At 29.1% G+C, this 14,802-nt stretch overlaps 1 protein-coding gene across 1 annotated transcript; it reads right to left on the reverse strand.

Moving 5' to 3' along the window:
* Positions 1–12,171: 12,171 nt before the first annotated feature.
* LOC121117697 (hatching enzyme 1.2) lies at positions 12,172–14,299 on the reverse strand. Its single transcript, XM_040712172.1, has 7 exons — positions 14,174–14,299; positions 13,763–14,100; positions 13,425–13,708; positions 13,179–13,345; positions 13,011–13,109; positions 12,456–12,551; positions 12,172–12,388 (listed from the first exon to the last, which is right to left on the reverse strand). Exons 1-7 carry the CDS (start codon positions 14,229–14,231, stop codon positions 12,384–12,386), a joined length of 1,047 nt encoding a protein of 348 aa, XP_040568106.1. The 5' UTR covers positions 14,232–14,299; the 3' UTR covers positions 12,172–12,383.
* Positions 14,300–14,802: the final 503 nt, after the last annotated feature.

Here is a 14,802-nt window from a genome sequence, read left to right on the forward strand (position 1 = left end):
ACATCTTCATAACTTTACAATGAGGTCTATTCCAGGGTGGAGGCATTTCAATACCCAAAGAGGATTGACATGTACAACACTCAAATTGATCCAAAGGTTCTGTATAAGACAATATCTATCCCTTGGTTGGCAATTCACAAAGAAAATTGTTGGTGGAGAAATTTTTTCAATGGAAATACACACCTGCTCTGAAAAGGCCTAAAAAAACTACGAGGTGGGTTGGGCTTGCTGTCGATAATCATACCAAAAATATATAGAAAAATATTTATTCATCTAACGAAGAATGCGGAGAACGAATGGTGTTCGTCCATTTCCGATATATAATTGGTTGATGCTAGGAGTAATAATATGATTACACTACATCCCCCATCCATGGTAGCTAGCCAGAGAATTATTTTGAAAGGTACTCCGAATTTCACATCTTCCTCAACAATTGACATTGTGTGTTGGAATTGTGACAAAAAGTTTTTCTTTTAAAATAAAGAAGACCGGCAAATGATAGAATTTGAGGCTTTATTGCGAAAATTATTACAATTCACGATATTCGCGATGGTTCGGTGTTTAGTTATGGAAAATTTATCTTCCCACTTAAAAGAGCAGCATTAAATCATTTACCACCAATACCGTGGCACCTGTTAATGAATTATTCCTCTCAAACAGAAGAAGAAGCCACAAGAATTTGTGGTTATTTTCGGGACTTATTCGAGTTACCTTGTAAATGGAAAACAGAATTATGGTCTCAATCTCGAACATAAAGGATGGGGAAAAAATGACGACCCAATTTCAAATTTCATCAGATTGTATTTATTTTAAAACTCCCTGTAAGGATTGTGGTAAAATGTTTAATTCGACAATTCACGCTTTTGCGTTGACTCTCAAAATTGTAAGAGAATTTGTCCCACTGAATGTTTCAATGGTTACGGAGAAGTTTGTATCTCCTTTATTGTTATTTTGACTCCCTTCGAAAAGCCGAAATACAAAAAATCAAGTAATAGAACAGGCTATTTTAAGCTGCAAAAGCTTGATTGCAAAAAAAAAAATTAACCATTGAAGAGCCCATCAAAGTAGAAAATCTTAGAGCAATAATGATTGCGTCTGCTGCAAGATTTTCATCCTTTTTTAACAAGGTTCCTAATATAGGTTTAACTTCATGGACTTACACTGGAGATCTAATAAGATATACACATTCTTGTTCAGATGTAAATTTAAAGTTTCTTCGTCGATTGGTTCGAAATTTTAGAAAGTTTAAAAATGAATCGATTTCATATAATTAGTTTATTGTTGTTTGTTTTTTATTATGTATTATAAATTAGTTTTTAGTTGCTTTAATTAATTTTCACAATTTTATTCATTTAGTGCATTTGAAGTCATCTTTATTAAATGATTTCAAAAAGTTTGGTGGCGTTAGTATATTTTATTCAAATAGTTTTTTTAATATGTCTCAAATATCAAAATTGTGTTGATGCTGATATTTTTTTTTTCTAGAGACCTATTTGTAAACTAAAATGTTTATTGAATAAAGTTTTAAAAAAAACATAATTAAATGACCTTAAAATAGTAGAATAATTTAGGGTTAATTATCATATCCTGACAGTATATTCATTTCATTTCTATTTTATCTACTCCAGTTTGTTTCTCTGAGTAAATTGTTTCAATTTAAGACCATGTAGACCTAAATAATATGGCAAAATGTGTTAAATGACGTCATAAAGAACAAGGAGGAGATTGAAATAAATTGATCAATTTAATTCACAATTCCATATTTTCACAGGTTGTGTCTTTCTCAATAGTCCTTGCAAAGACAGAGGGAAGCTCTTTAATAGTGTTCGGATATGAAAGAACACATCATAAATGAAAGTCACTATTTTATTTGATCTTTCGTTGAGAAAATTATACAAAGAAAATATAGCAATGCATTTTAATCTGTTCAGCGCCATAGTTTTCATGTCTTCAATGATAAGTAATGGTGAAACAATTTGCATTCTAAATCATAGGACAAAAATTATATATGCAGTAGCAAGATATGTCACTTTTTCTCTAAAAATCCCAGACTTGATATGTAGTTCCTGAGACCATGCCCTTTGTTGTATATCTGATTCCGTTCTTTTTATTAAAGTGGATCGTCCTGCAGTATAAAATTTTTTCGAAAAGATGAACTTCCTATTTAAAAAGTTTCACACAAGTGTTTCATTATTTTATCCATGCATTGTTTTAATGAATTAATAGTTTTTGATGCTTTTATTGCTTTTAGGTCTGGGTTAGGTGTTGTAATTTTAACCTACAAGGTTTGTTTAAATTTTTAATTACACAATTTTCCCTAACATTTATATTGTTCTAACTCTTTATATACATATACCATCAAAAGTATAAATAATGATCTTTCAAAAAAAGAGTGGCCTTTTCTAACAAAGAGGTATTTTTTTATAGAAATATAAATAAATATTTGTTTTCTAAAAGCAAACTTCATTAGATGAAATTATTTCAAAAAAGTTTGTAAAAAAAAACAAACCATTGTATTCATAAAAACCATCATTTAATAAATTGTCTTCTAAAAAGAAACTTTTTTTATTTTCTATACACATTCCGTAACTATTACTTAAAGAATTAATAACATAAAAAAAGGTATTGACCTCAATGTACGTAGGTTCGATACTCCATCGCTCTTAGAAAAAACAAACACTGAGTTATGTTTATTGAATTTAAATACAATTCTTTGGTCAGATGGAGTAAATATAATCCATAATATTTACTTATAATTAATCTCTACAGCTCCATCTTACCAATTAAAAGAACATTAAAAAAAAGAATGTTTAAAATAAATAAATATATATATATACAAAAGAGGCACTGAATTGTTGTCCAAATTAGATCAAATTTGATAAGGTTTTCTTGTATTGGAATGATATTTAAAAATGGATAGACTAGTCTCAAAATTTGTACACATATATTCTTTTTATTCTTATTAAAATAACAGGTGGGAGTACTAGGCATGGTTCGAAGTTAAGAAGCGTCAATTAACTTTCTTTTAATAATATAAATATTAGGACTGGTACGGTAAAGGGTTGTACTGCAGTTTGGTACGTTTTTAGCCTGAGTACAATATATATACAGGATTGTTCTTATTTAAAGATTTAAACCAAGTATCAAAGACCCACATGATCAATAGCTAAATATGTTTTGATGCATAGAAACTTTTTATTCCACTAGAGGTATGAATATGTTTATTCTGCATTATTTTTTCAAATTTAATTAATGCAAAATATAAATTTTATAATTAAACTATGGAGTCCAAGTCAAGTCTCGAGTCCAAGTTCCCACCTCTGACCATAATTGACAATTTTATCTTACATTATACATTTACTAATGAGTATTATAATAACAAGTAATAATTAATAACTCATAAATGAATAATTGAAAACCTTTTCTCCTTGGTCTTTTGTGGTATATTCAAAAAAGGGAAAAATTAGGAACAAAATAATTTATTGTTTCCACACAGCAATTTTAGAGTGTGAGGCGTGCTTCATCAATCATTTCTCTTTATATCCAGTGAAGAATATTATATGTCTCCCCGGTATGTTAAAAAAAAAAGAAACCGAAAATTAAGGTAGTAATATTCATTTTTTTTTATTTTGTTTAAAATAAAAATGCCTGTAAAAAGAGTTAATATTATTTTATTTCAAAATTAATTAATATTTTATATTTATATAATATTTTGGAAATGATATACAAATTGCGATGTATTCTTTAATCGCTGATAATTTATATAAAAATAGATCTTTGACATAGAGTTTTTGTGATCATGGGATCAAAGTTTTGAATGAGTTTAAACTAGAAACGCACATAAAATCTAAATTCACGAGAAGAATTTTGAACTGTATACTAGTCGCATAAATAATTCCAATTATGACATTTCCAATTTTACTACTTATAGAACCAAGATAATTGTCTCGTGCCATATTCAACTCCATTTTGAAAACTGTCCAAATTTTTTTAAGTTCATAGAACTTTATACTGGAAAAGTGATTTACCCTCGCTTCTCCATTACCAAGTAAATTGAGTCTATAAGTAAAGAAGTATTATAGAGGATCCACTAAGAAGAATGATCCACTTTTGTCAGAAATAATGTTTATTCAACAAAATTGAAATCCAACCTAGTTAACCATTAAATCATTGAAAGAGAGATTGCCACTGCTCCCATGTCTACTTATCGTTAAAAATCTATGCCAAGATATTCATCTTGAACCTTTCAAAACTAAATATCAGAACGGAATAGAGGTAGACGAAGGGATACATCAAATTGAGAGAATGACCACCTGAAACCATTAATCAAGATAGTGAGTTTTTTTAAAATACAAAAACACTCCTATTGTTAACTTTCATTCCATAAGGGTTTTCAATGGCATGTGGGACATTAATGTACCAAAAAAGTCCGGTCTGACGGAGGTCCACGTCTAGAATATGATAATCAAATAGAGATTTACTATGAAGATAGCTGATTGACCCCATAAGTTCTAAATGTAGTAACAATAATAAATAATAAGAACTGATTAGTTTAATTTTAAATATTAAACACCTATTAGAGCTGTCGACGTCGATAACAACCAAATTTTCATCCATCGTTGTAGATAACGACTCATGTAGCCAAATTTAAGTACCTAAAAATGCAATAACATTGTTGATACTTTTTAGAGGAACACATGTAATGGTTTTATTTTCGGCTTTCGTAACATCTTCTAAATTAATGAGATAAGGACGGCACAAAAAAACAACAAAAAAATCTAAAGGACCAACCAACACTGCAGTCATGGATTGCTGTCGAGTATTAGTAGTTTCGTCCAATACAATAAATATACTCTTCCTTTCGAGTTCTTTGAATGTTTTTAAATCTCGAATTACACTAGTTTATTTTGAGACTCCATTGACTTGGTGATGGAGAAGAGAGAAGGAATTACTTTTCCAGAGTAAATTTCCATAAACTTAACAAAATTTGGATGATTCACGATATGAAGTGGATTATTCTAGAAGATAAGGATCTTGTTTATATCACTAATTAAAGTGGAATGTTCAGAATTGGATTAATTATGTGACTTTTATAAATTTCTAAATTCTTCTCGTAAATTTGATTTTTAATGTGTTGTTCTAGTCTTCAGGAGTGTAGTTCCATATTTAAAAAGACGTCATACAAAAAACCCCAAATCCTTATCGTAACTCCAATATTTTTACAACTATTATCAGCGATGTTGGATTTATAATCAATAGTTCATACTTTAGTCAAACTTTATAACGATACAACTTTAACGTTCCCAAAATTATTAAAATAATCAATAAATAGTTAATAGTTGCAGCTTACTTATTTTTATATGACTATTAATTCTGAATTGTTTCCTTCTGAAGAATGAAATAATAATGATTCCTAGTTTTCCTATTACTAGTTTCTTGTAATAAGGAGTACCAATTGCAAAAAGCCACTCCCTCTTTAAAGACATATAATATTCATGTCTGTTTATATCACAGTCTATGCCAGTAAGAAAAATAACAGAGTGACGTTATTTGAAAAGCAACATCTTTTAGAAAAATGTAAAAACACTGCACTATTGTATCTCCTCCTCAGGTTAATGGTCGCATTTCGTTACTTGTTTTAATGCTTTACTCTAATCCAGTGGTAGATACTTTATTATTTTCAATAATAAATTTAATACGGGATGTGTGGTTATCTCAATTATTTGAAAAATCATCTAAAAAATAGTGCTCGTCACAACTTTTATTATAATATGTAGGCCCTCAGCTTTAATAATTGCCTCAATACAAGGTCTAAATCCCTTGTAGACCTTGACTATATAGTGAAACTCGAGCTTGGACGACTCCTTCACGATGAAAACCTCTAGAAACTGGACACTCATGTGAGAAGTAGCACACATCCTCTTCTCCAGACACACCAAGATAGAGTAGTACAAAGGGTTCGTGTCTATAGAGGAGGTCAGTCACATTTTGAGTTCCCCAAATTCCGCAAAGTTGTCTCTCAGGAAGGCCTGGGTGATAACTATGCGATGACACAGATCTTCGCCTTGAGTGAAAACGAAGTTGCCCCAATTTCTTATCCAGAAGTTTGATGTAAGCTCATAAGAATACAGCCATTAGAAGGGAAGCTGTGAATATTTTATTAAATAATAAATCGAACAACAAACAACAATAATATATTTCTAATGCTTTATTGTTAATTGAAATAAATCCATATTATTAATATATTTTTCTCTGGTAATATATGCCAAAAAGTGTCGAATATAATTAGTTTAATTTGTAGTAAAATTGAAATGAATCAAAATAAATATGTAAAAGTACCTAAAGGTTCAGTGATATAAATCGATTTATAAAATATGAAAACTGAATAAAATATGTAAGCAATATACGAAAAGTATAAAAAGCTATAAAATAAGAGAATGGGAGCAAAAAGTTATAAAAATAATTAAAACAAAATATATATGCAGATCTAAAATTCAAATTTTCTAAAATATGTTTTTAATAAACACTTTTCAATTTCATTATTTCTATTATGTAGTGGGAAACTATTCCAATATTCCAAAACTTGTGTAATGCCATCCTTTAAACATATCCCTTTTGACTACTTCATCCTCTTCTCATATAGCTGTTTATAACTAATTTAATGAAACGTCATGACAGCTGAGCTCCTCCAAGCCACTATTAAAATTCTCAGGTTTAATATGTCAATTTTTTGTTTCTTTTTTTAAACATATGGCTTACAGCACTGAATACAGTTGTAGCACAATTTACTACACAAAATATCGGGGAAAAAAATGAATAAGTTTTATTTGGTCTACTTTCATTTTCAGGTCAAAATGACAAAGAGATAAAGCTTAAATGATCCATACTTAATTTATCTGTTTGTGTTAAAATAGAATGAAGTTATTTTGTACCAATGTCATTCCATATTGGAAATAATAAAATATGTACCACTAGATAAAATCAACTCTGTACACGTACGACAGATGTAGTTACCCGCCTTTACTCTCAATAAAATTGTAGACAAATTATTTTCAAAGAGTAACACAAATTGTAACTTGCTTAATCATAAAAGCACTGTTCATTTCGAGTTACGTATGTAGTTTTGATTGTAGAAATCAGGTGTGAAAGATGTTTCGCTGTCCTACTCTGTGATTTTGCAACAATGTCATCATTCTGGATTGAAAATGTATACCACTAGATAAGATCAACCCTGCATAATCACATATATATTTTTAATTAATAGACTTATATAGTGAGTTAAGATTTTACTTCATAAGCATTCCTTTATAAAATAAATAATATATGTATTTATTTATACAAAAAGGGATAATGACTTACAAAATGTTAAAATACACCCCAGTTGACTAAAACCCAATGGTATGATTGAGGGACAATTTAAACAAATTTCCTAATGTTTCTAAGTTAGCTTCACTATACATTGCAACTACAAGTACACTTGTATCAAGCGAAATTATTTTTTTTACAGCTCGCGATATATTGACTGCTAATCTGCCTTTTTTTACCAAAAATATAGACAAACTCATCTTTTTGCATAAAAATTTATTAATTCATGAATGATAGTATTATATATACCATTTATATTTAATATCAACCTTTTTTTTCTAGAGAAGTTAAATCTATTTAGGAATAATTTATTTGTACATAAAATAAACTATTAAAGAATAAAATATCGAAAAAAACTTGACAAACTACATTAATTCTATAAAAAAATGATGAAGGTCTTAAGGCTACAGAGATGCAAAAAAGTCCTTAATTACTTGAAGAGTCACCTGTCGACTGTGAAGATCTTCTCAAACAAGAACATCTTAACAGTCAGTCAGGTTTTGAATCACAGAAACGACAGATTTATAGCAGCATCACATGAGAAAGTCACTAGGCACCTTCAGGACAAAATATCCGGCTAAAACAATGTGGTTGGGAGTCGTGGACCTAATGGGAAGAAAATGGATCCCTTTTTCTTTAAGCCAAATCATAAAATCAGGACTGAGGCCTACTATAAGGTCCTGAGCTGGAAAATCTTGCTCTCACTGAAGACTAACTATCCTGTGAACAACTATGTGTGGACAAAGGATGATACCCCCAGCCATACGGTCTTGAAAACACAGAACTTCTGAAAGGAAAACTTTGCTGAGTTCTGGGAGAAGACCTTCTGGCCCTCTTCCAGTCCTGATCTCAATCCTCTGGACTCTAGTGTGTGAAGCGCCTTTGAGAGCAAGGTTGGGAAGATATCACACAGAAATGTGCACGAGCTCAGGGTTAGGATCAAGAAGCAATGGCCAACATGTCCACTGATTATATTGTGTCAATCTGCACCAAGTTTTGACCTTGTGTGGAGGCTTTGATAGAGGCTGGATGTGGTTATTTTGAATCATTCTTGCAAGGATTAATTGCTACAGTTTTATTAGTAACTTTTTTAATTTTTTATTATACTTTTGTAATAAAAAGTTATTAAGGGTTTTGGTTTCGGTTCTTAATCACGGAAAATGTCCCTGTCACACTCTGGAAATGTATTTAAATATAATTATAATATATTCCTGCAATAATACTATTATTCTAAGTATAGAAGGGGTGAGGTTTGATATTGGCTATCCTGAAATTAGCTATAAAGTCAATAAAGACTACTACATAAATAAATTTGGAGACCCCATGTTGCATTCCCCGGTTGATTACAGCCCGAGGAATTTGTTTTTAGAGGGAATAGTTTCTCGTAAGGGAAGGAGGGTAAATCGTTATCTCACTAACACTAATATTAACACTCTATTTTTTTTTTTTTTGGAAAACCAGAGAAACTTCCTTTATTTCCTTTGTATAACCACTTTGCACATTGAAAGACAAGAAGTTATGTTGAATCCAAGGAATGCAAGACAATGTTTAGCTCATTGGGGGTATTAAACGTATGTAAGACGAAAATATTATAACTTAATTATACATAGATTTTAATTAATTACTATTAGTTGTTGGAGTTTCCTAAACAATATCCTCAGATTTCAAACTATCATATTCTTGTTTTAGTGGTGGAATTAATATTTAATCAATTTCCCAAAACAGAGCGTCCCGTGAATTTAAAATGCAAGATAAAAAAAAGAACTATGTTATATGTCATTTTAATTAAGTTTAAGCATATATGTATTTATGTTATTTCATTATTATAGAGAGATTGGTCTATATTTTATTCAATTTAGTAACAAAGAAAGAGATGGAAGTAGTTATTACATGGAGATCTCATCTTCTGCATATAGTTTGGTTCCAAAGGAAATCTACAGAGGAGTTAAAAAAAGCTCTGAAGTTCATATGATCATAGATCTTAGCTATCATATATATAATCATAACATGAAACAACAAAGGATATCTGCAATAAATATTCATTATTTGCTGCGATTTAGTCAATGTTTTCTAACTAATGTTATATATGAAATTCTTCATAATATTTTTAAGGAAGTTAGTATGTAAAGGAAGATACTGTTTTTTATCTTTATAATACAAATATTTCTTTTCTTTAGTGGTTATTTGCGGATATGGGGACTTGGATTTATAACTTGATTACAAAGTACTTTTTATAGTATGCAATAACCTAAAGTTATAGGTATATTGGAATAGGATTTAAATACTTAGTATATAGAGATCGGGGATTTTAAATCTGGAACAAGTTCATATTTCAATATCTTGGCAAACCTGAAATCTATGTTTATGAAAGTAAGCTGATAATATTTAACTGACAATATTGTATAAGAACAAATAAAAAATACTTGATATATTCTCCGAATACGATTGCCGTTTAGCCATTATTGTGTGCATCCGTTTTGACAAAAAATATTATCGTTTTTTAATAAATGCCAAAGTTGAAAAATTACTTTTTTTTATAAGAGACAAAAAACTCATAAGCAATTTTTTTGAAATAAACTCTACTGGGAACTGATGACTCGATGAAAATACTTTTCATACCTTTGGTCATTTGTTATACTGATACTGAAATTCAATCCATGATCCTTAAAAAAAAGCCGAAAAAAACTGCAAAAATTATCGTACTGGTTAAGGTTATATTTTTGTAATTCTATCTATGACATACTATAAATTATAGATCCTAACAATGGAAGGAAATGTCGATGTTTTAATAATTTATTCTAAATTTCCTAGAATTTTTAAATTAGAAACTATTAAATCATACTTTTGGTCAATTTGAGTATTACTTTATTCTTTATAAAATATGAATATTTAATACTTGTATGATTTCCCGATGGTTCTTTGAAATGTATATTTTGTATAATAAAATCCATTTCAATTTATTTATTAAGCCTTCAATTTTTTCATGAATTTAGAATTGAATTATTTATTTAGAATATTATGGGCTTGTAGTTAATTTCAAATTAGTTGATTTTAGTTTATTACTTCATTTGTTTAATTATTATAATTTTTGCAGAGATTGGGGATCTTGCTTTTATTTTTGAATTTCACACGATTTTTTAAATTAGTAAGAGTCTTTGACGAAAGTGATGATAAAAATTTCAACAGTTTTTGACGAATATTTTAATTAGTAATGATAGAAAGATTTCAAAACCTAAGATTGAGGTTACTAATAAGGATGTAAATGATAACAATCTTTATCCCTTTGTTAATTAACATTCTTTTTGTAACACCGTTAGTGAACTGTTTAAAAAAAGAAATACCACAAACAAAATGAATTTAGTTACAGGATAAACCGTTGAACGTTTATAATAACTATGTAATTTAATTTTGTCTGATTTTTGTAGCTTTTTGTACTCGTAAATATCAAATAAATTTCTGAAAATACTTGTATGACTATAAAATATTAAGATATTAAAAAAAATAAAATAATCTTATTTATGAGTTTAAAGTTTTAACAATATATAATTTGTTATTCTTATAATAAAAGCATAAATTTTTATTATTGACAAAAATTTCTATAACGTATTCATTGCTTATGTGAATTTTGGGAATCTATGGAAAAAAAAAAGAATATTTTTAATCGTGACAATCAATTAAATTTATTTAACCTAAATTAAAATATTGCTAAATATCCGAATAACTTCTAAACAAGGCATTTTCAAGATAAATAAATAATTTTATATAAAATCAAATTTTATGTCAAAAATAAAACTTATTGTTCGTTCTTATTGTTTGTTCATTAGTCACAATTTCTTAAGCAATCAACATAAACTGGGTAATAATATTTTGTTTCAAAATTTTTCTTACTAAAAAATAATAATTACAACACTTTTTTAAGTAACTCTGCTTACATCACAAATAAATGCAATTCAACTTCTTGATAAAAAAATTGAAAGAATGTGCATCCACCAATTTTTACATGTGAAAGATGTCAAAGCATCTTTTACCTAATTTTAAATCCATAAATCTGAGATTTTTCTATTTATTCATTCCAAAACTTTCTTCCAAATTAGAAAGTTGCTCCAAAAAGCTCATGTTCATTAGATATTAAAATCATTCTTATACTCATTTCCCAACACTTCCCCACCATTCACCTTTCTAACTAAAATTTTTGTACATATGAGTAAGCAAAAAGTCCAGTTTGGGATCACTTAGTACCAGAAAAGAAGCAATATCTCTTGGCAGTGGACGCACTGTTTGCGAGTAATGCTGATTATGAACAAGATTTCTTCTCTATGGTATAGTCTTTTACCTTCAGCAGCGAACTGTGAAAAATATAAATGTCAGGGCTCTTGTTGTTTTTTTATTAACGACCAATCTTTTATTTTCTTTTTGATACAGTTGACCCCAAAAGCATTCGTAACCTTTAAATATTTCCCATATCGAGAATCTTTAACAATTTTTTTTAAATTTTCTTTTTAGTAATGTTTTTGACAATAATTACTTTTTATTAACTAAAATGTTAAACTTGATGTTTTATTGGTAGTATTTTTAAGCTCGCCCGTTTTTTTGGAGTTGGCAAAATGAAAAGTGTTTTTTTTTTTTCTTTTCCTATGCTGTTATCATTATTTTTGGTTAACTAAGAAAGTGTTGCAAAATGAGTCTCAGCATGTTTGTCCTTCAAAATTTCAAAGATTTATTCCGGATTTAATTTATTTATTCCTAAATAATTATTTTGGATTCAAGTATCGACGATGGGATTAAATAATGAATACAGGACGTGAATTATGTTACGCTAAGATTTATTCGAATATTTTCTACAAGTGTCATTTAATTAGATCATTGACAAATTTATTTATTATTAGTTTTATATAAGTAATTATATTATAATTTTGGTATTGTACAAATATATTATAAAAGTTTATAAATATAAAAGGTCCAGTATAACATGGGATTCAATTATACCTGTGTATGCAAAATTGTTCAATCTTGCTTTTTCAACCTTCGGAAAAATTGATTTTATATTAATAAAATTGTATTAAAGCAAAAACAGAATTATAATTTCTTACAAGTTCTACATGTGAAATGGCAGTTTTTTGTTATTTCATCATTTTCTCCACAGAGACCAGCAAAATCAGGGCAGTTGGAGAAATTGTCAAAGCATGCTAGAGGAAACAACATTAAGAGAAAATCAATAATATTCTGTTTTACGGGATTGCGGGAAGAATCGAAAAAACCATAATTAATATTACAAAGTCTTTGTAATTATTTTGACAAGAGACTTGCTATTTGATAATAAAATAACATGTATTTCCTCGCCAATATTGAAAATGGAATTTAGTTAAACAGCTAATATTAATAATTTTAGCTGTGTGTTATTTACATTGCACTTCAAATAACATGAATTTTCATAGAACGCAAAATTACAATGGCCTATATCAAATTTTCACGATAACGTTTAGTGCATTTATTTTGGAAGTATTAAAGAATTCTTGTTTTTATTTTTTTCAAAAGAAAGAACTGATATTGTATTTATTGCTTTTTGTTTAATTTGGGATTATCCATAGGAGATAATTCCTTGATGCTGTCAAAAATAAATAAATAATCATAATAATTTTAATTACCTTCGCAAGACCCACAAGACACTGGACACCCTTCTTTAATAAATGTGTTATTGCAGAAGGATTTTAGCGTCGGACACTCAACATATATATCTCTACATTCTATAAATTAAAATAGGACAAATATAATCAACTATTCTTTTTAAATGAACTTTTATTTTTATGACGAACCAACGCTTGGTTTCCTAGTTGTTGTTTCCTCAAGACTTTTATGGCATTCATACCGTGCTTTCACTTTAGCAGCGTCCAAATCTGTCATGGAAATCCTATTACCAATGGTGACTCCTTGAGGAACAGTTTTTAAGATGTCCATTGTAGGTTCACCTGCGATGGAGAAGCTAAATGATATTTTTTTATTAGTTAATTTAATTGTTAATATTCAATCAAGAAAATATCCAATATTTATTTGTGCCATACTCTGTTAAGCGATAGTGCATTATGGAGCCATAGTCATATGAAATGCCAAAAGTGTTTGTTTTGAATCCAGAGTAGCAATCATCATATGTTGTTTTCCCCAGAGTGAATTCGCACACAGGGGGAATAATTGTTTGTTTAATGTCAATTGCTCGGAAAAAATTGGATATGGCATTTGTTGTAATCCGCTCCCAGTGGACTTTAACGTATTGATCTCTATCAGGCCTTGTATGCTCATGAGCAAACCCCAAGATATGAAGCATTTCGTGAATACACACACCCTTTGACTAAAAAAAAAAAAAATTAGAGACAATTTCTTTTTCATGATTAAAATGACTCACAACACAATTCGTAACACCATTAAACTTTTCCAAATTCAAAATATGACGCCCACGATTTCTATTATAGCCTAATGCAGCAAAACATCCCGCCCTATCATGGTTAATATCAACATAATTGATTTGATTTGTCCGGGGAATCCATTTCAAACATGTCTTACTTTCGACTTCAGCTATTGCAGATTTGATCACATTTGTCTCACTCGAAGTGAAAGTAGATCTTATTACATAGGGCACTTCTCTTTGCGGCCATTTTTCACCTTGTGCCATGTTTCTATTGGATGCCAATGCTTGTCTGTCGTATTTGTCATAGTTTATACGACATTCCGGATGCTTAAGTTCTAAAGTTTCATCGACATATGAAAAATTGAACCTTTTGATTATTAATTTGGGTTACGATGATTACTGACTTACCTCTGGTATATACGCCAATGATCGTCAAAGCAAGGAAATGAAAACTGGATAAGAACATTATGTAATGATGAAATTTAGGACATAGTCATATCTTTTATATATGGACCCAAGAAGTATACATCTGTGAGCTAAAAGGTTAATTATTTGATAACAAATAACCAATAATGAATGCTAAGCTTCGTTATTTTTTCATGTCTGATGTAATTGGTGTAATTAAGATATAATATAAAATAATTACATACACTGTACAACACCATAATCTATTACTAAATATACTTTGCAGTCAAGACAAAATGAGAATTGAATAATCCATTCGTTAACTGAGTTTAGAGACCAATTTGAAATGAAAGTTCCTTGTTCCTGTACCTGAAAAATTGAAATATACATGATCATTAATGCATGTACATTTTAACACACTAAAATACTAACCACATTCTAATTGATTAGTCAAAATTAACTTTGGCATAAACTCCCATGAAAAATACATGTGAATCCAAAATTTTAAGATAATGAAATATCAATTCCTGATCAATGGTGTCAAAAGCCTTATAAAACCCATTGGGTAAGCGAGCTCTGTCCAGTTTTAAATTTAGTTTTGATATCAAAGAAGTAGTATCAGCCATTTCGAA

Source organism: Lepeophtheirus salmonis, chromosome 1 (genome assembly GCF_016086655.4).
Source record: "Lepeophtheirus salmonis chromosome 1, UVic_Lsal_1.4, whole genome shotgun sequence".
NCBI lineage: Eukaryota > Metazoa > Arthropoda > Copepoda > Siphonostomatoida > Caligidae > Lepeophtheirus > Lepeophtheirus salmonis.

What these genes read in the sequence shown, in the direction of transcription:
- LOC121117697 (XM_040712172.1), bottom strand. Translation starts at nt 14,231, where the DNA reads ATGTTCTTATCCAGTTTTCATTTCCTTGCTTTGACGATCATTGGCGTA. An exon ending in CATTGGCGTATATACCAGAG is followed by an intron (nt 14,101 to 14,173) that starts GTAAGTCAGTAA and finishes ATGAAACTTTAG; the next exon opens with AACTTAAGCATCCGGAATGT. An exon ending in GTCTTGTGGGTCTTGCGAAG is followed by an intron (nt 12,552 to 13,010) that starts GTAATTAAAATT and finishes TGTTTCCTCTAG; the next exon opens with CATGCTTTGACAATTTCTCC.